A 25,620-nucleotide genomic window follows, 5' to 3' on the forward strand; every position below is an offset into this window, starting at 1 on the left:
CAGGAAAAGGGTCTTCTTAGTGAGGTTTCTTAGCGATACCGAGCGGATGGGTTTGTAAGAGTCCCCTAAAAGCCACTTCAGTACTACGTCTAGATTCCAAGAGACTGCTCTAGACTTTTCTGACTTGGAAGTATCAAAGGATCTAATAAGATCGCTAATGTCGTCGTTGCGTCCGACATCTGGACTTCTGTGCTTGAACACAGAGTTTATTATTGCTCTATACCCTTTAATAGTACTGGAAGATAATTTCCTTGAGGATCTTGAGAATAGCAGAAATTCCGCTATCTGTGTGACAGTGGTTTTAGAAGAAGAGACGTTATGTCTTCTACACCAGTTTCTGAAAACTGACCATTTCGACTGATAGAGCTTGCTAGTAGACAATCTCTGACATCTAGCAATGGCTTCTGCAGCTTGTCTTGAAAAGCCTTTTGCTCTGACCGGTTGCTTGACAGTCAAAAGCCTGTCAGAGACAGAGAGGACAATCCCTAGTGGAACCTGAACAGGTGAGGCTGTTTGAGTAGAGACCTCTTCTGAGGGAGAAGTCTTGGGAAGTCCACGATTAGACAAAGAAGGTCCGGAAACCATTCTTTCCTCGGCCATAAAGGGGCTACAAGGGTCATGGAGACATTCTGATGACTCGCTTACTTGTTTATCACCTCCTGAATCCTTGCGAACGGAGGGAAAGCATACAGGTCCAGTCCTGTCCAATCTAGAAGCATAGCATCTGTCTCCCATGCACGAGGGTCGGGAACTGGCGAACAGAAGATTGGCAGACGATGTTTCTTCACGGTCGCAAAGAGATCTATTGTCGGCTGTTCCCAAAGCCTCCAAAGATCCTTGCAAACCTGGAGCTCTAGCGTTCATTCCATTGGAAGCAGTTGATTCCGTCTGCTAAGTTCGTCTGTTATGACATTCATCCTGGAAGTTCATGAAGTAAACAATGCACACCACTATCTATTGATAAAAATATAATAAATGTTTCCAATGGGGAGAAGAAGTACTATAGAAAATGGAAATTCATCAAAGAACAATTAAATCGTTAAGATAGAAATAAGTAGGATATTTTACGAGTATGAATGAGTACGTATTTTTTCGTCATTGCAAAAAAATACATGGTAGTTAATCACAAGAATACTCAGGGTAAGCAGGGAAGGGGTTAAAGGAACAGGGTTTTCTGTTCTTTGCAAAAATTCTTAATAGGCAGAATAGGTACAAATTTGAACTTATGGGTGGCAGTGGGGAGTGTTCCAAATACAATTTTAACTTGTGCCACTGTCTGTTTTACCTATGAATATTTGTACATAGGGTGGTGACTGTAATGGTTCTATTGCTTGTAAATTTGTCTATTGCTTGTAAATTTGTCATAATTAGCTTTTCAAAATATGACAAATTTTTTCATCAATTTGTATTTTTCATAGCTAACAAACCTTCAGTCTTAACAATAGGCTAATTTCCAAGTGCCAGCTGGAAAGCGGTTAAAAACAATCAAAGATTGTATAGCAAGGAAACTGAGATCTGGCAACTCCTCTGCATACAAGGTAATAGCTGCACTCTGTGTGCACTCAGTCTTTTCCTTAACCATCTTGGAGAGTAGACACTATCGCTTTTGCTCTCCTTCCAAGCCGGTTGATTGTACCCCATGTTTTCTTTCTTTCCTTTTCAGTGAGTTTGTTGTTGACGGTTACTGTTTATTATAGATTCCTCTGAGTCTTCACAGCCTCGTTAATGCATGTGCCCGGGCATTCAGGGCTTTCCAATGCTCAAGGTTTCTGGCAGCTGCAATCACAGATGCTCATAAGACGTGCAATCGGTGCAGAGATAAGCAATTGTACGATTACTAAATCCTACCCAAGAATGGTTCGTTCCTGGCCTAAAGGCGGCCATATATGTAAGCACTGGCACGCTGATTTCATAGCGACTGGCTAAACCGGTCAGTCTTTATTGTGTAAGGGGGCTATTGATGCCAGTACTGTCGAGCCAGGCCTGTCCCGTCGTCCTTTCAGCATGTTGAAAACCGATTGGTCTGCGTCGCGCTGCAGGTGTTGGGAAGGACTGAGGCAACGTTTCATTATGTACAATACCTGTATCAGTACTCAGACATGATCGCCCTATTTCCTTGTGGGAGTCATGGCAGTACAGCTGTTGTGAAAGGATGTCGCAGTCAGTCAAGTATTTATCTCACCATTTCATTTGTGATTTTTTGGACCCGTAGAGGAGCACTTCCATGCTTGTGGAAAATACGAAGTCCGGATTACTCCAAGACAAGCAGCTTATGAGCAATTAGTGGAATTAAGTAAAAAAAATAGATAAATATGTTATTTTTTGGAGACATGAGGAATAAAAGGTCTCTGAAAGACATCAACAGTTATTCTTAAATAATTCTATAATCTTCTGGATTATTTTCCCTTAATTCTTTCAATAAAGTCTTAGCCATGATTCCACCCATATTTTACGATTTTTCTTGCATATTTCATGCTCGTATTCGTCTCGCAGGCAGGAGTGCTAGTATCATTATTGCACTTATCCTTTTACTTGGTGCCATGATTTAAAACACTCACTATATCAGGACACTAAAGGACTGAAAGAAACACAGCTACTGCATATTAACTCTGTCCTCTCAAAATATGCTTAGAGCAAGTCATCTGCGTGTATGGGGAATGCCCAAGTGGACTGGAGCGCGCGCTAATCCTGGCAGGACAAACCCTATGCCAGTCGTGTGCGTGTATGGCCAGCTTAAATCGCAGTGGAGAGTGTTTTACAAGAAGGGAACATCAGAGTTTGGAGTTTTAACTTTTCCTTCTTGGGAAGGTTTTTCTTCTCCTCAACCAGCAATTTGCATCTGAGTATCCTTCAGTGGAGCTGGATCAGTCATTGAACTCAGTAACAAGGTAGTTAACTGCTGGTTAAGGAAGTTGAAAGGAAGTTGAGTGGGGAAATACATCCCACTTACCTACAAACATTAGCCACTTCTCCTTCAGCTGTAGGGGCCATGCAGAGTAAATTAGGTGATTTAAGTAAATATAAAATGCTCTTTTCTGTAGAACTTAAAAACACAAATCACTTTTAAAATTTGTTTATTGTTCCTGCAGAAATACAAACCTGCCTGTTAAAAGATAATTGGAGGACCCTCCTCTCTTGGAGAAGAAGCTCAGGAGAAACCCATCTACCAAGTAACATTAATAGTTAGTTGGTTAGCACAGTGATTTTACGTTGCATGGAACCAGCGGTTATTCAGCAACAGGACCAACGGCTTTACGTGACTTCCGAACCACGTCGAGAGTGAACTTCTATCACCAGAAATACACATCTCTTACACCTCAGTGGAATACCTGAGAATCGAACTCGCAGCCACTGAGGTGGTACGCCAACACCATACCGACTACACCACTTAGGCGCTTTAATAGTGTGTACCTAGTAAAAGACACTCAGGTGGGGGCTGGTAACCATCTGTAGAGCTGAGTTAGGTTAAAACAGTAAAAAAATCAATGGTCCCACAGCAGACAAGAGGAAAAAACTTAAGGTTCAAAAGTACATCAATTAGAACTGTCTGGTCATTCAATATGATGGAACTATCACACAGCTTCTACCATTCTATACTCCTTGTGGTAGGGTTCACAGACCCAAATACAGTCCCAGTTGACCTCTTACTAAAAAGAGGCAACTGTGACATACTTTTGGACAGTTACTTTATGACTTTTAGCACCTTTACTTCATCGTCTTGAAACTGCTGGCAAGGTTGAAGATCTTGGTGATTCTAAAGAGGAAATAAGATGGACTGATATCTGAAGGGCAATAACAGTCTGAAGATTAGGATGTTTACCAGAGCCCTGAAGTATTTAGGAACCTGATGCATCTCCAAATTAATTATTGCCAATTTCATATAAAACAACCCTCTAAATGTGGTAGCTGAGATAATAACAAAGTTTGTTTCCCCTCCCCTCTACCTAGCTGTAGCCAGAGGGTGATGGAAAGGCTGGGGAAGTTTCCCATTCCTTCCTGAAGAAAATAAAGGCTGGGACATTGCTCTGGGTTTGGGAAGTTAGCTACTTCTCAATCAAAGGGTTAATAATGTATATTGTGTGGTGAAGTACAAGCTCTCAGGACTCCTGCTTCCCTTTCCTCTGCTGACCCAGTTACTTCTGAAAGGGTTACTGTGGAGTCTAAAACTCATTCCATAAGGAGGTAACTTCCATTAAAAGTGTTGGGTACAGAAATTTCATTAGTTTTAAACAGCATTTTTAAGGGTCACTGGTGTCACTGGTAAGTCCAGCATTTTTGCTAATCCAGCACCCAGTTGGTACCCCACTGATCCTAGGCTATTGGAATTGTACTGTACAGTGAACCCCCCCGTATTCATACACTCTAGATTCATGGACTCACAAATCGCAGATTTCTCTCTGGAACATATACCCCTTTTATTCGTGGAAAATTCGCCTATTTGCTGTAATTTTCTGAGAAATATCCACAAATTCCTGTTGTTGTTATTTTATCAATTTCATCATAAAATGCACGTTTTGTGATAAAACTATTAAAAAAAAAACAGGTATAAACATTATTTGTTGAGTTTTATCTAACAAAACAGGCACTTTTAATAAACTTTTTGCAGATTCTAGCTATTTGTGGGGGACTCTGGTACACATCCCCCGTGAATACAGGGGGAACACTGTATATATCATAATAAAGCTCACAATACAGTATGATAGTGAATAATCTATTACTTATAAAAAGGTTACACAAAATTTTAAGTTTAGTAACGGGTAACAATATAGTATTCGGCAGGTCTCTAGCTCCTTTTTTCAAGGAATCTTATTGCTATCATGATTAGGATTGACTTTACATGACAAGATATTCAATATGACATTTTAAATGCATTCTACAAAACAAAGAAAAAAAACTCACCTGTCGTTTGAGAGCAATGACTTCATTCTCCATGTGTCTTAAAAGCTGCATTCCTGGTGTGAGAGTGCCAGGAGGACCAGGAGGTCCAGGAGATATCATAGCCATCAGATCCTTTTGAAACAAAAATAAATATATGTTGAAGTACATGAATTTCAACCACATTTTCAAGGCTAATATAAGGCATACATAAAGATGAAGTCCAGCTCTGAATTATTATGATGGTTTATTCATCTCCAAGTTTCTACAAATTTATCTTTCATACTGAGGTTTCAGTGAACAGGAAATGCCATTTTCTTTGATATCAATTAGTTGCAAAATGAAGGTAAATGATTGAATATTACTAAAATATAACGAGTTTTAGCTTACAATTGCATTTTTCGACCATTTTGGTAGAGTCAAAGTTGACTGAAGGTTGAAATTTTGGCACTTATCGTTATTTATATGAAAATATCTCAAAACTGATGAAAGCTACAATCATGAGTATTTTTTTGTTGTATTCTACATAAAAATGCGCACATTTTCATATATAATACTTCATGTAACAGCTAATTTAAAATGGTACAAAAATTATGTCAAAGTGACAAAATAATTTCCTAGATGTGTCACAGATACTTTTTTTAGTGCGGCAAGAAAGAAATTTGCGCTTGCGCGCCTGCATAACGACTTAGTAACCAAACAAAACAACACCGTTGATCCGAGTGAACTCCCAGCATCCCCCCAAGGCGGGCGTGATTCAAGGAGTTTTAGGCTGGTAGGCCTAAAAAGTATTTTTCTGCGAATTTTAAAAAAAACTTTTGTATGTCGACGTAAAATACGTCCAGTCGGCACCCGAGAGACAAAAAATGTCAACGTAAAATACGTCCAGTCGGCGTTTAAGGGTTAACAAATGCTAGGTTTAAAACACATCAGAGTAAGGTACATATCCCATGCCAGGAACATCTCTCAATCCTTAAGTGCGGCAAGAAAGAAATTTGCGCTTGCGCACCTGCATAACGATTGTAAACAAACAAACACCTTGATCCGTGAACTCCCAGCATCCCCCAAGGCGCGTGATTCAAGAGATTTCGGCTGGTAGGCTAAAAGTATTTTTCTGCAAATTTTAAAAAAAAACTTTTGTATGTCGACGTAAAATACGTCCAGTCGGCACCCGAGAGACAAAAAATGTCGACGTAAAATACGTCCAGTCGGCGTTTAAGGGTTAACAAATGCTAGGTTTAAAACACATCAGAGTAAGGTACATATCCCATGCCAGGAACATCTCTCAATCCTTCAAGAACAAAATCCTCATCCTAGTATTTTCTAAGTAAGTAAGCCCTTTAAGTACCAAATATGTGCACAAATTCAATTAACATATGCTTTGCCACTCACCTCATGATTAATGTGCATGCCTCGTGGGGGTCGCCTTTTATGCTTAATTAACTGCTTGTCTCTCTTCATGGGTCCCACAGTGGGTCGTAAACTGCCAGTTTTCCTTTTTCAAGGAAACAAATAAATTGCATAACCGTTCACAAGTACTGAGTTTTTATCATAACAGAATAGTAGTTTTTTTCATACAAAGCTCACAATCATATGTGTGCATTTGTGATCTCAAATACACTCAGACTCAACAGATATTTGTTTAAAGACATTACTATATTTATGGTTGTCTCATGGTGCATGTCATCTGGTCGTCAGTACTAGAGCATTATGATTATTCATTATAATAATAATACTTCTGGACTGAAAAGTTCATTAGTTGATGGGGTTGGTACCTGTATGAGTCTTTGTCAGGTTACTAAATCATAATGGAGAGAGAGGGGTGGTTTGCCACTTTTAATGTACAAAAATTGTTCAAAGATGCTGAGAATACTCCAATGCAAATTCTGAGTCCTTTGTTATGAATTAGACTTAGGCATTTTAGTGGTGCACCAAGAAGTCAGAAATTGAAAAGTACCAGGCAAGGTGTAGAAATTACAGTTTCATCACTTAATATAAAGAAAAGTGAAATAAGTTAAAACATGAAGTTCGCGAATAAATGAGAAAATGGTTAGAATGATGTTGATGACTAACGAGCCAAAAGAAAGAAAATAACCACAGAGAATTCTAGACTGATGTGTGAGCAAAGCTACAAACTCACTACAAGTAAGGGATGTTATTTAATGGTTACCTGAGGGTACAGGACATGCATGTGCTGCGAGAGTCCTATTTTCTGTCCTTTTAATAAAGAATATTTGAGTCAATGAATGTGGGCACACATGATTGATGTAATTTTGGAAGTAAATTACATTAAAACTGTTAACATACTTAACATAAAAATGAATAACACTACTAATAAACAGCCACCCTTACTAATGATTTGTGCAGAACATATCGTACATTTACAGTTATATATCAAAAGGATCAGTGGTCTTTATATTTTACTGAAATTGTAACCATATTACCTGACATAAAATGAATTTACACACTTTTGCAGTGGTTCAATCACAAATTTTAATTCTTGTGTCAGGAAGGAAAAGTTCATCTCTATTATTACCAATTAACACTGGAAGGTCATTACAAAAAACCTTAATTATCACTTACTTCCAATGGTTATAACAAGTTGAACATTGCATTCCCTTGGGAGATTCATTAAGAATAGATGCTGGGATGGTACAATTCGAGCAATTTTTTGTCTCCTCTCCTCCACGACCTTCTTCATCTTCTTCTGAGCGATCACCATTACTATCAGCCAAAACTCCATCAGTGGCTTGCTACAATAAACCAACATAAAAAAATCATTGCTTGCAGAGACCTTATAAATATACCAATTATAAAGAAATTTGTATTTTTCTTAATATACAAACCTATAACCCGAATCACCATAATTATAAAGGGAATAAATAGCACTTACAGTGCTGTTACAGTGCCATAAATCCAGGTTACAGCGCCATAAAGCAGGCAATGGCGCCATAAATCCACTTATGGCGCTGAAAAATTGTGGTTAACAGTGCCACGAGGCAAGTGCTGTGAGTCCAGAGCGACATAACCCCGGGGACTGCCTGTATACATAATCTGTACTTACTTCTTTGGTTGTTAATGAGAAACAAAATCCTAATGCTATGCCTGGATCAGTTCAGGGGCAACTGGGCGACAGTACAACTAAGCAACAGTGAACTGGATAACGGACAACTGGGCAACGGGGACAACTGGTAGACAGAACAAGTTGGCAACAGCCTACAATTCTGCTCGGCCACTTTGGAGCTTTGAGCATCTTTTTCAGACCTTGGAACATGAACAACCTGTTGATGACCTTCTGAAGTTGTCTGGTTGTCCCAAGGATGCTGAAAGGCATCCTACAGGATGGTTCTTTGGTTGGGGCCAGCGAACAATACAGGGGCAACTTGTAGTTCCTTGCTGTTGCAAATACGTAGATCCAATGTGGGACTCACCCACTACTTGAGCAACCTGTCCTCTACACCCTACACTGTTCTAATAACCATTCTGTTCCCACTATCTTATCTGCCCTGTTTAGTTGGTCCACCATGATGTTCTTCATCCTGGGAATGTACCTGGCAGTCCGCGTCAGTCCTGTAGTCTCTGACCATTTGTGCATTTCACCGATCAGTTGTTCAAAGTCATAAGCACTGTGCCTCATTGCTTGCTTGGTATGTACACAACCATCGAGGTATTGTTGCTCATGATGACTATGGTCTTCCCTTGGAGGAGATCTTAGGAGTGTTGGAGTGCCAGCCAAACTGTTCATATCTCCAAGATGTTGATGTGTTGTTGATGCTGCTCCTCATCCCACATCCTTGAAATGCATATGACATTCAGATGGGTGCCCCAGCCCCTTCAGGATGTGTCTGAGTATAACAGCATTTACGGGGATGGCCAGCTAAACTGTACCCCCTTCAGGTAGTTTTCTGGGCTCCTCCAACACTGCAGACCCTTCAGTACCTTCCTTGTCATACTTATATCCCATGCTGGCCTGTGAGTGGCATTCCCCCCTTCTTCATTCTCCATTCCAAGGAATGGATACAGGTCCTGCCCCTGGGTACCAATATTTCCAAGGACAATAGGTGACCAACCAGGGCTTGACACTTCTTCATTGGTTGGTGAGGGTTGGCCAAGAAGTCAGATACTTTTAGGAATTTGGTTAGCCTCTCTTGTGAAGGGTAGGCCTTTACCCTCACTACGTCAACTGTCATCCCCAGCTCCCTGTCCTTTGTGTTAGTACTAGGTCTATTTTCTGAGGTTGATCCTGGCCTCGGGAGCATGGAGCGTACAGAACAAAGAACTCCACACTCAACGTGTTGGGAGTTGAAGACAGCTTTTCTGGGTCTTCGGTAGATTTGAGAAAGGGAAGTAGGGCACTCCATTGTTCAACCTTCCAGAATGTTCCCAATTTGCAGAAGGGTCTTCTGCCGCAATGAACAAACCTGGGACCATGAACAGTAGACCTCTAGCTTCCTGTTGAACTGAAGTGAAGAGGTCTAACATGGGTAGTTGTTTGAGGTCTGATCTGCAAGGTAGAGGATGAGGCTGATCTATCACCATAAATATTAAGTCCAGGAATCAGTCTGCCTGCGGCCACTAAGGGACTGAGTCATTCTAGCATTCTTGCATTCCAGAATTAAAGCAAAAACTTGCCTCAGATAAGAAAGCAAAGAAGAATGCAAAAAAAAAGTAAGGAACGAGCCAGTCGGTTAGCACTGCATCCACTGCCTAAGTTTGGGGGGTCCCAGTAGAGAGAGCTTGGTGCAAGTATATATGTTTGGTAAGCCCCATGGTTTCTGCAGATCATGATATACTTGTGGAGGTAATGACCAACCTGTTGATAAAACCTGGCACTTCCTTCTAAACTGATGTGCTAAAATGTTGTTGTTGCCTGGCAGAAACTGGTATTACAAGAATGTTCTTGAACTCTGACCAAAGATTTCCATCATCAGCAGGAACTTGGACTTGGTCCCTCCCTGCTTCCTGAAGTACGAAAGGATTGCTGCACTGTCTGCAAAAATCACTACTGTCTCCCTTCAAACTAACTCTACCCCTTCTCTGACAAAAACTTGACATTTCTAGGTTTAACCAAACAAAAACTTCTTTCAGTTTTCTTCTGAAGATTGAAAAAGAAACCCACAAAATCACTTTGTAACTTGTTTACTTCTAAGTATTTACATTTAGTTTTACTCCACACTCGAGTACTTTCAGGCCCTTCTGTGGCCCATTCTCAAGAGATGTTTGGGATGTTAGCCTGGGTCAAGGCCCAGCAGTCTTCTCAGGCTAACATCCCAAACATCTCTTGAGAATGGGCCACAGAAGGGCCTGAAAGTACTGGAGTGTGGAGTAAAACTAAATGTAAATACTTAGAAGTAAACAAGTTACAAAGTGATTTTGTGGGTTTCTTTTTCAAATTTCTAGGTTTCTTAGAACAGCTCCTGCTCCTTACATATAAAAGGAGGCCTGTCAGAAGTAAATGCTTGTTCTTTCACCAACTGAGAATCTTTTTAGTTATTAAATGGAATTTATACTGAGAGGATGTCTAAAACTTCCAAGGATCTATGGGCAACATCTTTTAAATAAGAGGAAGTGAAAGTTGTTTGACATAGCCAAACACCAGCTTTCAAAATCCTCTCTAGACATATTTTTCTTAATTTAGACACTCCAGACTTTGTCAAATATGCATTCCTGATCGTTTCTCTTAGCCAAAACAATATTGTATTCTTGGACACTTCTTTCTTGACCTGTCTTGTCCTCACAAAAAGCCTTCGGCATCCCGGTCTGAGATGTTGAGTTCTTTTTAAGTAAGCTTGTAGTACCCTGACAGGACATAACAACATTTCTTCAGGGTCATCATCCACAAATTCTCCCAAAGAAGGTATCAAAAAGCAGACAAATGTGTCATCTACTACTGATGGATTTTGAGTTTTAGCTACGAATGCTAGAATAAATTCGAAGACTATAGACTTCCATCCTCTGGAACGCTTCACCACATATGACAGACCATGTAGCTCCACTACCCTTTTGGTCGAGGCCAGAGCCAACCAGAAGACTGCTTTCAGGGTCAAGTTTCTATCCGTGGCTTGTCGTAATGGTTCATACGGGGGCTTTGTCAGGCCAGTCAGTACCATGGTCAAATCTCAATTGGGAGCTTTTAGTTCCTTTAGGGAACAGGACAGCTCAAAACTCTTCATTAACATAGCCATTTCCCATGAAGAGGAAATGTCTACACCTTTCATTCGCAGAACCAAAGCTAGCGCAGACCTGTACCCCTTTATGGCAGACACAGACAGATATTTTTCTGTTCTGAGATATCAGAAAACCTGCTCACTGTTGAATAGTGGTTCTGATTGGAGAAAGGCTCCTTCTACGACACCAATCACAGTAGTCAGCAGTTTTCCCTGGTACACAGCTGTCGATGAGCTTCTGATATATCCTGCCATCTGCGATGGTGGCTTCTGAGAAAAATCTCTCGTTCGTAGGAGGTACTTGACAGTTTCCACCTGTGAAGTGATAGGGAATGCACCGACTGATGGTACCTCTCTACGTGTGGTTGACACAGTAGGTTGTTCCAAGGAGGCAGCTCTATCGGAACATCTATTAGGAGTTCCAATGGGCCCAGGAACCATTCATCCTTCGGCCACAGTGGGGTTACCAGGGTCATCTTTAGATTCTGAGACTGCATCACCTTGTTCAGAACCTGATGTATCCGACAAAATGGTGGAAATGCAAATCGTAGTGAAGTCAGACAAAACTGGAGGCAATGCCGTAGAAGTCCAGGATTGTCCCATGGGTGTTGTAGAGCATCTTCTGCGACTGCTGCTCTGTCTGGACTAATGAACAATATATGCCACTTTTTTGTTGATATTCTGTCAACCACTTCCTGATGTAAGGACCACTCCGTTCCCCAGAATCTGGTCCCTGCGGCTCAATTTGTTGGCTTTAACGTTCCTTTTTCCTGGAATATATCTGGCCCTGATGTCTACTAAGTTCTCTACAGCCCACAGAAGCAGCTGAACTGTCATCAGTGTTAACTGACGAGATACCAGGCCTCCTTGCTGTTTACATAAGCTACTACAGTGTTGTCTGACATCAATACTACTGAGTGCTCCTTCACTCTCTCCCGGAACTCCTGTAATGCTAGAAAGGCTGCTTTTAATTCTAGCACATTTATATGGCGTTCCCTGTTCTTGTGATTCCACTCCCACGAAATCATCCAGTTCCTCCCAATGTGATGTGAGTGCTCCACCACTCGAGTGGCGCATCCGAAAACAGCAGGAGCTCTGGAGAGGATTGCTGAAGGGGAACTCCTACTGTCAGATTGCTGTCTTGCAACCACCACAGTAGATCTTACCTCACCTCTGTCGACAGGGGACCGTGCTCGTATGGGTGATCTACAGTTGGTGACCAAAACCCTTCCATCCTCCATTGTAAGGACCAAAGATGTAGTCTCCCGTGTGTCACTAACTTCTCCAGGGAACTTAGGAGTCCTAGGACTACTTGCCACTGCTTTGCTGGTTGTGTTTTCTTTCCTAGGAAGGCATTCACTACTTGTTTGCACTTCTCTACCCTCTGGTCTGAAGGGATAGCTTTGGCTTTTACTGTCTATAATCATCATACCTAAGTACACCAACCTCTGACTGGGGTCCGAACTCGACTTCTGATTTATCACAATGCCTAAGCTGTGACAAAACTGAAGAAAGATATGTCTGTCCCGAAGTAATTTTTCTCGGGACTTTGCTATCACCAGCCAGTCGTTCAGGTGTCTTATTAGCCTGATCCCCTGAGCATGTGACCATGTCGACACGAGAGCGAATACTCTTGTAAATACCATAGGAGACGTTGTCAATCTGAAACACAGAACTATGAATTGGAAACCTTCTCTGCAAGACTGGAGCAGAGAAACTTCCTGGAAGACTGATGGTTAGGGATCTGGAAGTATGCATCTTTCAAGTTTATTGTCAGCATAAAATCCTTGTCCCTGATTACTGCTAGAACTGTCCTTGGGGTCTCCATTTTGAATCTCGTTTTACTTACAAACAGATTCAATGTCAACAGATCTATAACTGTCCTCCAATCTACATTAGCCTTGGGGACAAGGAAAAAATATGACTGTAAAATCCACTTGACGGGAGTGTTACTTGCTCTACAGCTCCTTTTTCTGTCATCTTCCCTTCTTCTTGCAGAATATACCAATTTGTAACTAATTTGTATTTTTCATAACTAACAAACCTGAGGTCTTAACATTAGGATTTACTAGCGCCAAGCTGGAAACCGGTAGAATTAAAATTACACTTGTGAGATCCAGGGACTAATGGCATCTATACCAGGTCACGGGGCATGTATACCCAGAATGCCCACGGCTACCTGTGACCCATCAGTTATATTTCTAACCCAGTTTAGACTGCTAGAGGGGTGGTTCGAGGTGGGCCTTTAACTGTTAAGACTCAGTTTGTTAGTTTATGAAAAATACAAATTAGTTACAAATTTGGTATTGTTCATACACGAAACAAACTTCGGTCTTAACATTAGGATAGACTTACTATTGGAGGGAGGTAAGTCTCTACAACACGCTGGGAGTTTGCCACCTTATCCATTTCCGAATATATAGGGAAATTCTAGAGAATGGACAATGAACCTAGGACCAAAGATATAAGCGGATCTATTGGTTTCCTCCCACTGGGTGTAGATACCATTCTACTGTTTACTCTTGTCCCTTGCGACTGGATCCACCTTCACCCCTCTTTTCCTTATTTTATCCAGAGGGGTGTGTTGCTACTGAAAAGTATATCATCAGCTAAGATAGCTTCACAGTATGGCTGACCATCTCACCTGCATCTAGTCCGTTCCAACACATGACGGTCTCTCCTTCATATTGCCCGTAGTTAAAGGAGTAGGAAGAAAGTAGTAAAGAAAAAGACCAGTCATCCCATTCATTCTACTTTCATACCTTCATCTTAGACTAGACGCAAACTGACCCACCAGGGGCACTGGATGAACTATATCACTTGTTGGGCCGCCACCACTGGACCCAAGGAAAAGGTGTCCAAGGATCTATGGGCAAACATCTTTCAAATAAAATGAGGTGAAAGTTGTTTGGCGCTTCCACACGCCAGCTTTCAGAATTTTATCCACAGACATGTTCTTCTTAAATGCCAGGGAAGCACTCACACCCCTGATGTCATGAGCTCTAGCTCCCACCTGGCTATCTGACCTCCCTCTGTCTTCTGCAGTATAAGCATCTCTGATCGTCTCCCTTAGCCAAAATGATATTGTATTCTTGGACACTTCCTTCTTGTTCCATCCTGTACTTACGAACAACCTCTGGCACCCCGCCTGAGGTGCCTTGTTCTCTTTAAGTACTCCCTTAGTGCCCTGACGGGGCACAGGAGTATTTCAGCTTTGTCGTTGTCTACAAAGTCTGCCAAGGAAGGTATGGTAAAGGAGTCGAATCTGCCGTCTACTATTGTTGATTTTGGGTCTTTGCCACGATTCTGGGACAAACTCACACACCATTGATCTCCAACCTCTCGAGTGCTTTATGAGAATATGAGAGGCCATGTAGCTCCCCCACCCTTTTGGTTGAAGCCAGGGCCAATAAGAAGACTGTCTTCAGGGTCAGGCTCCTATCCGTGGACTGCCTTAGTGGTTCGTAAGGGGGTTTTGTCAGACTACTCAGTACCTTGGTCAGATCCCAATCTGGGGCTTTTAGCTCCTTTGGTGGGCATGACTGTTCAAAGCTCCTCATCAGCCATGGCCAAACTCCCATGAGACGATATGTCCACTCCTTTCATTCGTAAGACTGAGGCTAGAGCAGCCCTGTACCCCTTCACTGCAGATACAGACATATGTTTTTCTGTTCTGAGATATATCAGAAAGTCTGCTAACTGCTGAATAGTGGTACCGAGTGGAGACACGTTCCCCCTACGACACCAATCACAGTATGCTGACCACTTCCCTTGGTATACTGTCGCATATGATTTTCTGATATACCTGCCATCTGAGTTGCTGCTTTCTGCGAAAACCCTTCGCTCTCGGAGGAGATACTTGACAGTCTCCACCCGTGAAGCGATAGGGACTTCACCGACTGGTGGTACCTCTCCACGTGAGGCTGACACAGAAGGTTGCTCCATGGAGGTAACTCTCTTGGCACATCTACTAGGAGTTCCAGTAGGTCTGGAAACCACTCTGCTTTCGGCCATAACGGGGCTACCAGGGTCATCTTGAGGTTCTGAGACCGCATTACCCTGTTCAGAACCTGACGGATTAGACAAAATGGAGGAAATGCGTACACGTCCAGATTGTCCCAGGGGTGTTGTAGCGCATCTTCTGCTACTGCCTCTGCGTCCGGGACTACTGAACAATACACTTCCAACTTTTTTGTTGTACCTGGTTGCGAATAGGTCTATGATCGGTCCTTCCCACAACATGAGCATCCTGTCCACTACCTGTTGGTGTAGGGACCACTCCGTTCCCAGAATCTGATCCCTGCGGCTCAACTTGTCGGCCACTATGTTTCTTTTTCCCGGAATATACCTGCCTTGATGTCTACCAGGTTCTCTATAGCCCAACTGGTGAAGTTGAACTGTCATCACATGTAACTGCCGAGAAACTAGGCCTCCTTGCTTGTTTTTATATAAGCTACTACTGTGGTGTTGTCTGACATCAATACCACTGAGTGTCCCTTTACTCTCTCCCTGAATTCTTGTAGAGCCAGAAAGCTGCTTTCAACTCCAGCACGTTTATATGGAGTTCTCTGTGCCTTGCAACTCCATTTTGCTGACACTATCAACTCCTCCATATGGGCTCCCCAGCCCTTCTATGCGCATCCGAGAACAGCAAGATGGTCTGGGAGGATTGTTGAAGGGGGACACCCACTGTCAGATTGTCGTCGTCCACACCACCACGCCAAAAGTCTTTCCTCACTTCTGCCGACAAGGGAAGGGAAATTTGCTCGTACGGGTGAATCTACTGGTTTTGGTTGACCCAAAAACTACCTCCATTCCATCCGCCATTGTAGGGACCGAAAGGTGGTAGCCTTCCCTTGTGGGTACTAGCTTCTCCAGGGTAGGTTAGGATTCCCCAGCACCCACCTGCCCACTTGTCTTGCTGGCTGTGTACCCTGCTTTCCCAGAAAGGCATTCACCACTTGTTTGCATTTCTGTACTCTTTGGTCTGTCGGGAATACTTTGGCTTGTGCTGTGTCTATCACCATTCCCAGATATTCCAAACGTTGACTTGGATCCAGCTGCGACTTCTGCTGATTCACCACAATACCTAGGCTGTGACAAAGCTGCAGGAGGGCCGCCCTGTCCCTGAGTAATTTCTCCCTGGACTTTGCTATCACCAGCCAATCGTCCAGATATCTTATCAGCCTGATCCCCTGAGCATGCGCCCACGCCGACACGAGGGTGAACACACTCTTGTAAAAACTTGAGGAGACGTTGTCAATCCGAAGCACAGGACCTTGAACTCGAAAGCTTTCCCTGCAAGACTGAAGCGGAGAAATTTCCTGAAGACTGATGGACTGGTATCTGAAAGTATGCGTCCTTTAGATCGACTGTCAGCATAAAGTCTCCGATTCTGACTGCTTGTAGAACGTTTTCGGAGTTTCCATCTTGAAACTGGTTTTCCTTATAAACAGATTCAGCGTTGACAGGTCTATTACTGTCCTCCACTCCCCGTTGGCTTTGGGTACCAGGAAAATCCTGCTGTAGAAGCCTTTGTCGGACTGCATACTTGTTGCACAGCTCCTTTTTCCATCATCTTCTTCACTTCGTCCTGCAGAATAAGTGGCCTTCTGAGATTTGTGGGCATAAGTGACGTGGGGTAATGGTTGATCTGTCAGGGCGGGTTACCTCGAACGGAATCAAATACCCGATCCTGAGGGAACATCCACCACCCACTGCTCTGCCCCTAGTTCCTGCCACACCTTCCAGTGATTTGCCAGGCAACCCCCCACTGGTGTGGCCGAGTGATGGGAGGCGCCCATCCTATCTTCTTGAGCCTCTCCCCCTTCCCCTATTGCCCCTTCCTCTGTTGTTTCTATTGTGAAAGGGCCGATGAGTTATCCTCTTTGGGGAAGAGGGTCTTGTGACTCTATTAGGGATGCTAGTCTCACTGGTTTCTTTCGAGACATCTACTGTTTGTCTTCCCTCAAAGGAATAGTTTGACTGTTAGAGGTTTTCCTAACTGCCTGTTGCACAACCTATCGTTAGTGTCCATCCTTCTTCTATCTATCGCTTTCTTCCAGTATGACCTCTGGCAACAGTAGTTGTGATTCCAAGATATCCCCATTCCTCATTGCTAACAGGGAATCCAAATCCACATTGCGGCTTATCTAGCCAATGCTGCATCTCTCCTCATTAGCAGGATATTTGCCCAAACATTGGCACTTACGTTTGTCAGGTACGCAATCGCCTTGGACCCCGACTGTAGTAATCTAATGAACAATCGGTTCATCCACTACTTTCCTTGTTGCTTCCGATGATGCAATTTTCGCCACTGCTGTTGAACCAGGCCAAAGGTCTAAACCAGGAAAGCAGCCTGAAAGACAGAAGAAGCTGTTGCTTCTAACGTGGCAGCCTCTTGGTACGTCATCGAAGGGCACTCCATTTTAAAAACCTGATCCAGTTAATCCAGGCCCTTAACCTTACAAAACATTAGGGTTCATTTTGTCTAGACAGCAAAGGACCTTCGGTGTGTATAATATTCCTTTGCTTTTATCATTGGAGGGGGAATAAATTTAAATGATCTATTAGATCTTAAGGAATTATCCCTCCTGCAATCTTTGCGTTTACGTGTTGCAAGACCGATTCCGCATGACTCGAACAGGCATTCATACGACACCTTGGTATGCCCTCTTTAGTCCCAAACGCCATGTCAATTCCAGGAGGAAGCATACTGGCCGGTGTTTCTGTCTTCTCCGAAAGGGGGGGCTATTGAATTGACGAATCAAATCAATAACCTCTGCCATACGAGGCCAGAAACTCTTGGTTTTCTCCTTCCTCCGGCTCAGTGTACCACTCTCCGTCACGAGAGAGTTTGTCTCGCCTCTATCTTCTGACAGACGGCCCGGAATTCCACGGCCGCCTGCCCCTACGGCCGCGGCCTCTTTGATCTTTGCTGGCCGCTGTTGGCTCGATCCCAGATAGTCAGCAGGGGAACGAGAACGTCTCACTCTTTCTCTGCTCACAGATCTAGAGCGAGAATCTCGTCTAGATCTCCAAGATGAGGCTCCCTTAAGACAGAGGTAAGTTCGTCTTTATTAGCATTGGCATCGTTTTTCGAGCGTCGGCGAGCCGCCTCGGCCTTCTATCCAGACGGACACTGCCTTCCACGAACGTATCCGCCGAGGTTGCCAACTCTCTATTTTTTCGTATAATTTTAATAGGAGCCTTATCGTCCTTCGTACGTATTTTGAACGGCCTTACTGGCGAAACTGGGACCTGCATTCCATCCTCTGCTGCACCTTTCGCCGCCAACGTCGATTTTACCAGAGGTATCGCAGTTTTGCGATCCGAACTGGCAACTCCGCCTCGGCCGCTAGCTCGCCGGCCGTCACCTCTCTCGCTTGTTCTCGGACTCTTGCGAACGGCTTCGTCTGGCAACCTTGTGCTTTAATAGCCACTGATTTTCCGACCTTCTTGCTGACTTGGAAATGACAGTCTTCGTCCGAAGAAGAGGAAGAATTGATTCTTCTCCTCTTGGCCCGAGGATCCGCTAGGAACTCCGAATCCTCCTCCAACGCTTGACTGGCGCTCGCCGTGACGTTATCGACTTAGCGATGACGCCGAACTAGAGGAGAAGACGAAGAAGGCGAATCACACTTTTTCTTTTGTCTCTCTTATTCATTCTCCTCCTCTATATCCTGTAACTTCTGCATTACAGTTTTGCATTGAACGAATCAGAAGGCGTATTAGCGTCTGGGTGCAGCGAAAAACGGCCGAGAATCTGTCTGTGACGTCATCACGCCTGCCATCTCAGAGTGTGACGTATGTTGTGACGTCATCCCTCTCGTAGGGAGAGACTGAGAGGTTTCTGCTGGTAACCGCACGTTTTGCTGCCAAATTACCTCCCACGTTCTGCATCGCTGTAAATACTAGAGTGGGATGGTGAAGCAGCGGCATTAATTCCCATAAATTGCAAGCCCGGGGGATGAGGAACATTCAGCGCTGCCGGACCCTGCTGGAACCGTGACGTCATATAATGCGCAAGCAGACCATCCAAGGTTGGTACGCCTGGTAGGCCTAGCGCTGACCACGTACCATCTAACCTATGCGCTTGAGTAGCAGGAGCCTGTAACAAAGATGGCGGATCTCTCCCCCTCTACTTGCTGGGAACACAAAGGAGAGTGCAAATTATTCATAAAATTACCCAAGGCCCCTCCTGACGTTTCCGATACAGAACCGCTAGGAGAAACCGAAGGGGTATGAGACAATTCAAAAGCAGGTGGAGAAACATATGGAGCAGCCTGGTTTATTACCGATACAAAAGAAGCCGGTAAGGTTTGGTCATCCAAAGATGGCGTCACCCCCTTTCTTTTGTATTGGTTTTCTTTTCCCATAGAACTTCTTCCACTGTTCCACCGACCAACCGCGACAAACAGAACACGGATTAGTAACCGTACAAATACGTTTTTCCCTGCACCTACTACACGTTGGATGGGAGGTCCGTCGACACCGAGGTTAGGAACCTAGAACAAGGGAAGCCACTGACATCCTGGCATTTGTCCTTTTCTCCTCTTCGAGAAGCGGTAGACGATCCCGATGTTGAGGCAAAATTCTCCATCATACCACGTATACACTCTTACCACACACTGATCACACTTGGAGAAAAGAAAAGGAATGAAAAATAAAAAATGAAATGGATAAAGACACGGGCAAAACTGAAAAAACCGGCTTTAAATGAGATAGACAGTAACACGTCTTATCTTAAAGGCGGTAGAAAATACTGATGGGTCACAGGTAGCCGTGGGCATTCTGGTATACATGCCCCGTAACCTGGTATAGATGCCATTAGGTTCCCTGGATCTCACAAGTGTAATTTTAATTCTAAACCGGTTTCCACTTGGCGCTAGTAAATCCTAATGTTAATTACCGAAGGTTTGTTTCGTGTATGAACAAAAGAAATTTCTGAGACCCATGAGTGTAAGAGAGGTTGCGGTAATGGTTGTTCTGAATGGGATCAGATACCGGACTGTGCGCATCCACTGCCCACTGCTCTGCTCCGAATCTGTGCCACACCTTCCAATGATTTGTCAGGCATCCCCCCACCGGTGTGACTGAGTGGTGAGAGACGCCAATCTATCGGCTGAACCTCTCCCTCTGCTCTAATACCCCCCTTCCTCTATTGGGTCTACTGTAAAGGGCTGATGAGATAATTTCTTCCTTGGGGAAGAGGGTCTTGCTAACCTAGGGCAGGGATTATGTCTCACTGGTCTCTTTTGTGGTGTTTGTTGTTGTTGTCTTACTTCCCTAAAATTAGAATGGCTTCCAGAGGCTTTCTTAACTGCCTGTTGGATTAATCTGTCATTAGTATCCATCTTTCTATCAATTGCAGATTCTAACATAACTTTTGGTAACAGCAACTGCGACTCTAAGATGTCCCCAATCCGAATTCCTAAAAGGGAATCCAAATCCATGGTACAGCTTAATCTAGCTAATGTTGCATCTCTCCTCATCAACAGGATATTAGCCCATACACTAGCAATCAAATTTGTCAAGTATGAAATTGCTTTCAAACCCGATTGAAGCAATCTGATAAACAGTCTCATCTACTAATCTCCTGGTTTGGTTGACTCTGAGGATGTAATCTTAGCTGCTGCTGTTGACCAAAGGTCTAACCAAGAAGCCATCTGAAAGATACAAGAAGCTGTTGACTCCAATGTAGCAGCTTCTTGACAAGTCATTGAGGGGCATTCCATCTTCACTTGATCCAAGGTTAATCCAGGTTTTAATCTCATCATGTCTGGATTGGTTTGTCTCGCTAGTAGTGGAACAATAGGTGTCCCATAATATTTCCTGTCTCAGTAACAGAGGGGAAAGGAACTTAAACGATCTGTTTGACCTTAAAGAATTATCTCTTCTGGAGATCTGTGTATCAACATGTTGTAACACACTCTGTATGACTTGAGCATGGTAATTCATACAACATGACACCTTAGTATCCTTTTTCAGTCCCAATAGAGCTTCAGTCCCTGTAGGAGCTATCCTGGAAGGGGTTTCTGACCTCCTTGAGAGCTTATTGAATTAGTGAATCAAGTCAATCACCTCTGCATAAAAAGCCAGAAATTCCTGATTCTCCCCTTCATCTGCTTCCTAAACATTATGTTTGGCTGCAAAGTTAGCTCACTCCTATCAGCTGATAAATGTCCATGTGATTCCTGGCCGTGCAACCCACGACTGTGGCATGTCTGATCTCTAATGGCCGTTGTTGGCTCGATCTTGAATAGCCGCCAGGAGAATGCGAACGCCTAAATCTCTCCATGCTCCTTGATCTAGAGCGAGAACCCTGTCTATTCCTCCAGGAAGACAGTTCCCGTGAAGTAGAACGTACATCCTCCATGCTTCTACTATTATTCTCAGTGGCTGTTGGGCTATCATTTCCCACTGCCATTGGGGAAGTTGACCTTGATCTTCTGGTATAGAGGCAAGCCGTCATTTCCATCAGTGCATCCGGAGGGGTTACCAACTCTGTATTATTTGTCCTTTTAATGGGAGCTTTATCATCCTTCCTTCTTATTTTAAAAGGTCTTACAGAAGAAACTGGTACCTGTCCTCCATTCTTTGAAGATTGATGTCTACTCACTGTTGATTCCCTAACCAACAGAGGTGTATCCACAAACGGCTTTCTCATCATAGTGGGCATCGCTGTCTCGGCCGATTCCATTCCAGTGTCCGTCAAATCTTTCAGCCATGCCGACGTATTTAAATGACAGCCATCATTGCCATTACCTGTATCAGTCACTGCCTTCTTCACTTTGTTTTTGACAGGGATGTGACAGTCCTGGCTCGAAGATGAAGAAGAGCTTAATCATCTCTTCGCACGAGGATCAGCCATGAAGTCCATTATCCTCCAACACTTGACTGGTGCACGCAGTGACGTCATCAAGTCTTGCCATGACCTCGAACTAGAAGAAGAAGAAGAAGAAGAAGAAGAAGAAGATGATGATGATTTATGTCTTTTTCTTTTGTCTTTCTTATTTATCTTCTCTTCTGAAACTTGTAACTTTTTCATAAATGCATGTGCTACAGAGTCTGAAAGCGTATGCTCATCCGGAGGCAACAGGGACGTGAGAGTGGGAGTAGGCTGTGAGGTCATGGTGGCTGCCATGTTGGTTTGTGAAGTCACTGATGGCAGGGGTTGTGACGTCACCACGCTTGAAGGAAGATGCTGCTGGTATCCCTGCGCGGGCTGCAAAATTACTTTCCAAATTCTGAGTCATTGGAGAGATCGGCACCGCTGCCATTGCCATAGAGTTTGTCCCCATAAACTGCTGACCATGGAAGGAAGAGGGACACTAATAGTGGGAAGACCCAGAGGGAAGCATGACGTCATGTAGCAGGATAACAACCCTTCCAACGGTTGGTACGCCTGACAACGCCTAACGCTGACCACATTCCTTCCATCCTCTGCACATTGGGGGCTGAAACATGGGACAAAGATGGAGATGCTCCCCAGCTTCCTGCCGGGAAGGAAGGAGCGTAATTATGTACAAAACTTCCCAAAACCCCAACCCCTCCTGGTGTTTCCAATAACGAATCATTAGAAGAAATTGATGTTTTTAGATGGGAAACATCAAATCCAGGTGAAGAAACATATGGAACAGTATGATGTATAGCCTATACAAAAGACGTGAAGACACTTGGTCATCCAAGTGCAGCATCTCCTTTCTTTTCTACTGACTCTTTTCATAAAACTTCTTCCATTGTTCCACCACCAACTACGACAAACTGAACAAGGGATTGGTAAATAGTACATATATTTAACTCTGCACCTACTACAGGTTGAGTGAGGATCTGTAGACACCGACGTCAAGAATCTCGAACAAGGAAACCCACTCACTCCAGGGAATTTCCTGTCTCTTGCAAGATCCCAAAGAAAGTTCTGTTAGTGAAGCAAAATTCTCCATGATCTCACAACTTACTCACCCTACCAGATCACACACACACACACTGAGAGCACCCACAGAAAGGTAACAAAGAAAGATATGAAAAAACAGGCAAACTAAACCAGTTTTAAAGAGATAGAGAGTAATCACATCCTCTCTTACAGGTAGTAGGAAAGTAACTGATGGGTCACAGGGTGCCAGGGCATTGTGGGAACTATCAATTCCCCGTGACCAGGTACAGATGCCAATAGTCCCTGGATCACACAAGTTTTTTAATAATTTTACCGGACTTCCAGCTGGTGCTAGAATATTTATCTTAATGTTAAGAAAGGTTTGTTTTATATATGAACAAAAAAGGGATTGCAGCTAGGGCTGACAACGTACTGCAAGAGGTGCACAGCAACAGCACCGCTTTTGTGGCAGACAGAGATGTACCTATTAAGGGAAACGGAAAAACCACTCATGTATGCCTATTAGGGGGTCGTCTGTTGCAGCACCACATGCAGTGGAAGGTCCCTTTGGATGTCCCTGATAGGTTAGGTGGCCATGGTTGCATCCCCTCTACACCTCAAAAAGTTTGTTAACAGAGACCTCCTTGGAGAAGTGTTTGCATAAGGCAGCCACAGAAAAGTATGCGTTCATCATCACCATATGTCTCTTCGGTGTCTCCTACAGGGACTCCTCCCAGTGGAGGGTGATCCTTGACTAACAGAAGCTGAATAGCACATTGCATGCCAGAAGTTCTCAGTGACAACTGTTGCCAAAGTACATTCACCATTCTGCATCTAGCAGCTATCAAAATAAGTTTCTCTTACTTCGTTTTTTTTTTTTCTTTTTTAGGATACCTGCTTTTTTTTTTTTTTTTTTAGGAAACCTGCTATTATGCCAAGAAGTTGCTCAGAACAGTTTAAAAAAAAATTAATGCTCATACATACAAAAGGGAAAAGGACAAAGAACCAATGTTTAAGATCAAAACTGACTGTACACATACCTGTAATTTGGCAGTATGCTTTCTTGCATGACGGTCGATAAGAGAACTCCTCTGTCTAGTCTTCTTCCAGAGATAATAATACTTAACTAGTTGAGCTATTGTTTTGTCTGGTAACTGGAAATAAATAATAAACTCAGATTAATGCACTTACACTGTTTCATTTAGTCAGATAAACATTAAGCATAAAATTAAAACAAAAGGTGATCAACTAAGTAGTGACTAGACAAAAAAAGTTCTTCATCTGTAAGTGTAGCTGTTACATTTGATGAATGAAGTATAATGAAGTTCCCCTCTAGTCAATATCATATGGAACAGTTCAATTAAATACTGAATACGTTTCATTTATTTTCACTGTTTCAATACTATTCAGAACCTATATAAATAAATATCATACATTTTATTCAAGACCCTAAAACCAATTTAAACAAACTAAAGGTGTTATGAATCTGTCATTATTATTATATTTATTGCTGATATTTTACTTTTTCATTATTACTGTGAATACTATCAAGTTAGTTTTTCTACATTCAATTTTTGTATTTAGCCCTCTAGACCTGACTACTGTAACCACCTCTCTTGCTGAAATTTAAGTTATACAATCTGTGCACTAATTATTATAACTCAATGCATTTTCTCTCTCTCCAATATCATTACTGTTATTACCAGTAGTTTTTATGATTACTATCTTTTATACTACCTCAGCTATTGTGTGGATAATGCCATTTATTCATTATTTTTATCATGTTATCTCATGTATCTAGATTGTGTTTACTACTTCTGTATTTTATATATTCAATGTATATGGCCCTGAGCTGAAATAAAGGATATTATTATTATTATTATTATTATTATTATTATTATAGTACACTTGGCAAATTGGGAACCTGACAAGAAAACCCAAATACAGGCACAAATTGAGGAGGCACTTAGCTGCCGCCTACATAACTCTTTAGATGTAACAGCCGTGGCCAAGAAAACCTCAACAATCACTTTAAGTCTTGAATAATTTTCCAGAAAGATTCGACTTCTTCTTATAGTAGTAGTTGTTCTAGAGACTTTTCCAGGTAATATGACAAATTTTTAATATAGTATTTGTATTTTTCATAGCTAACAAACCTGAGGTCTTACCAATATTTACCAAGCGCTAGCTAGTAACCAGTTAAAAACAATCAAAGATTGTAAAGAAGTATTCTGTGAGATCTCGGTCAACTCCTGTGTGCATGAGGTGATAGCTAGTCAGAGACTACACACCACCATCGTGACGCATTCAGTCTTCCAGTCTTTCCTTAACTACCTTGGAGAGTGAGATGCTATCACTTTGCTCTCCCTCAGCAACCTATATGGTACTTTACTATACAAACATTCTAAAAGAGAAAGTTTTGAACTTTAAGTAATTTCTGTTTATTATATTACTTTATCAAGCCATAATTACCAAGCTTTTAACATAAACCTTAATCCATCAGGTTCACTGAGTATCAAACATCATTTAATCCCACCCCGAAAACCTGTGGCAACAAGCTACACCAACATTTGCTTACAAAAGTTGCTCAACATCACACATAAATAATAATATGTAATAGTAATAATAAAAATGTGCTTAAGCCACCAATTTAGATCCCTGCTGTACATACCATCTGCCTTATTCGATGAAAACTTTTGCCAT

The 25,620-nt window shown here is 42.7% G+C and overlaps 2 protein-coding genes across 3 annotated transcripts in view; one reads left to right on the top strand and one right to left on the bottom strand.

The window, feature by feature from the left end:
- LOC135196174 (REST corepressor-like) overlaps positions 1-25,620 on the top strand; it is a 117,843-nt gene that overhangs the window by 48,087 nt on the left and 44,136 nt on the right. The window lies entirely within an intron of this gene.
- Positions 3,711-25,614, bottom strand: LOC135196466 (REST corepressor 3-like). The gene is made up of 6 exons (XM_064223320.1): positions 25,589-25,614; positions 23,958-24,071; positions 7,459-7,628; positions 6,268-6,370; positions 4,900-5,010; positions 3,711-3,827 (listed from the first exon to the last, which is right to left on the bottom strand). The coding sequence occupies exons 1-6, from the start codon at positions 25,589-25,591 to the stop codon at positions 3,711-3,713; spliced, it is 618 nt and encodes a 205-aa protein (XP_064079390.1). The 5' UTR covers positions 25,592-25,614.

Source organism: Macrobrachium nipponense, chromosome 17 (assembly GCF_015104395.2).
Source record: "Macrobrachium nipponense isolate FS-2020 chromosome 17, ASM1510439v2, whole genome shotgun sequence".
In the NCBI taxonomy this organism is placed as follows: Eukaryota; Metazoa; Arthropoda; class Malacostraca; order Decapoda; family Palaemonidae; genus Macrobrachium; species Macrobrachium nipponense.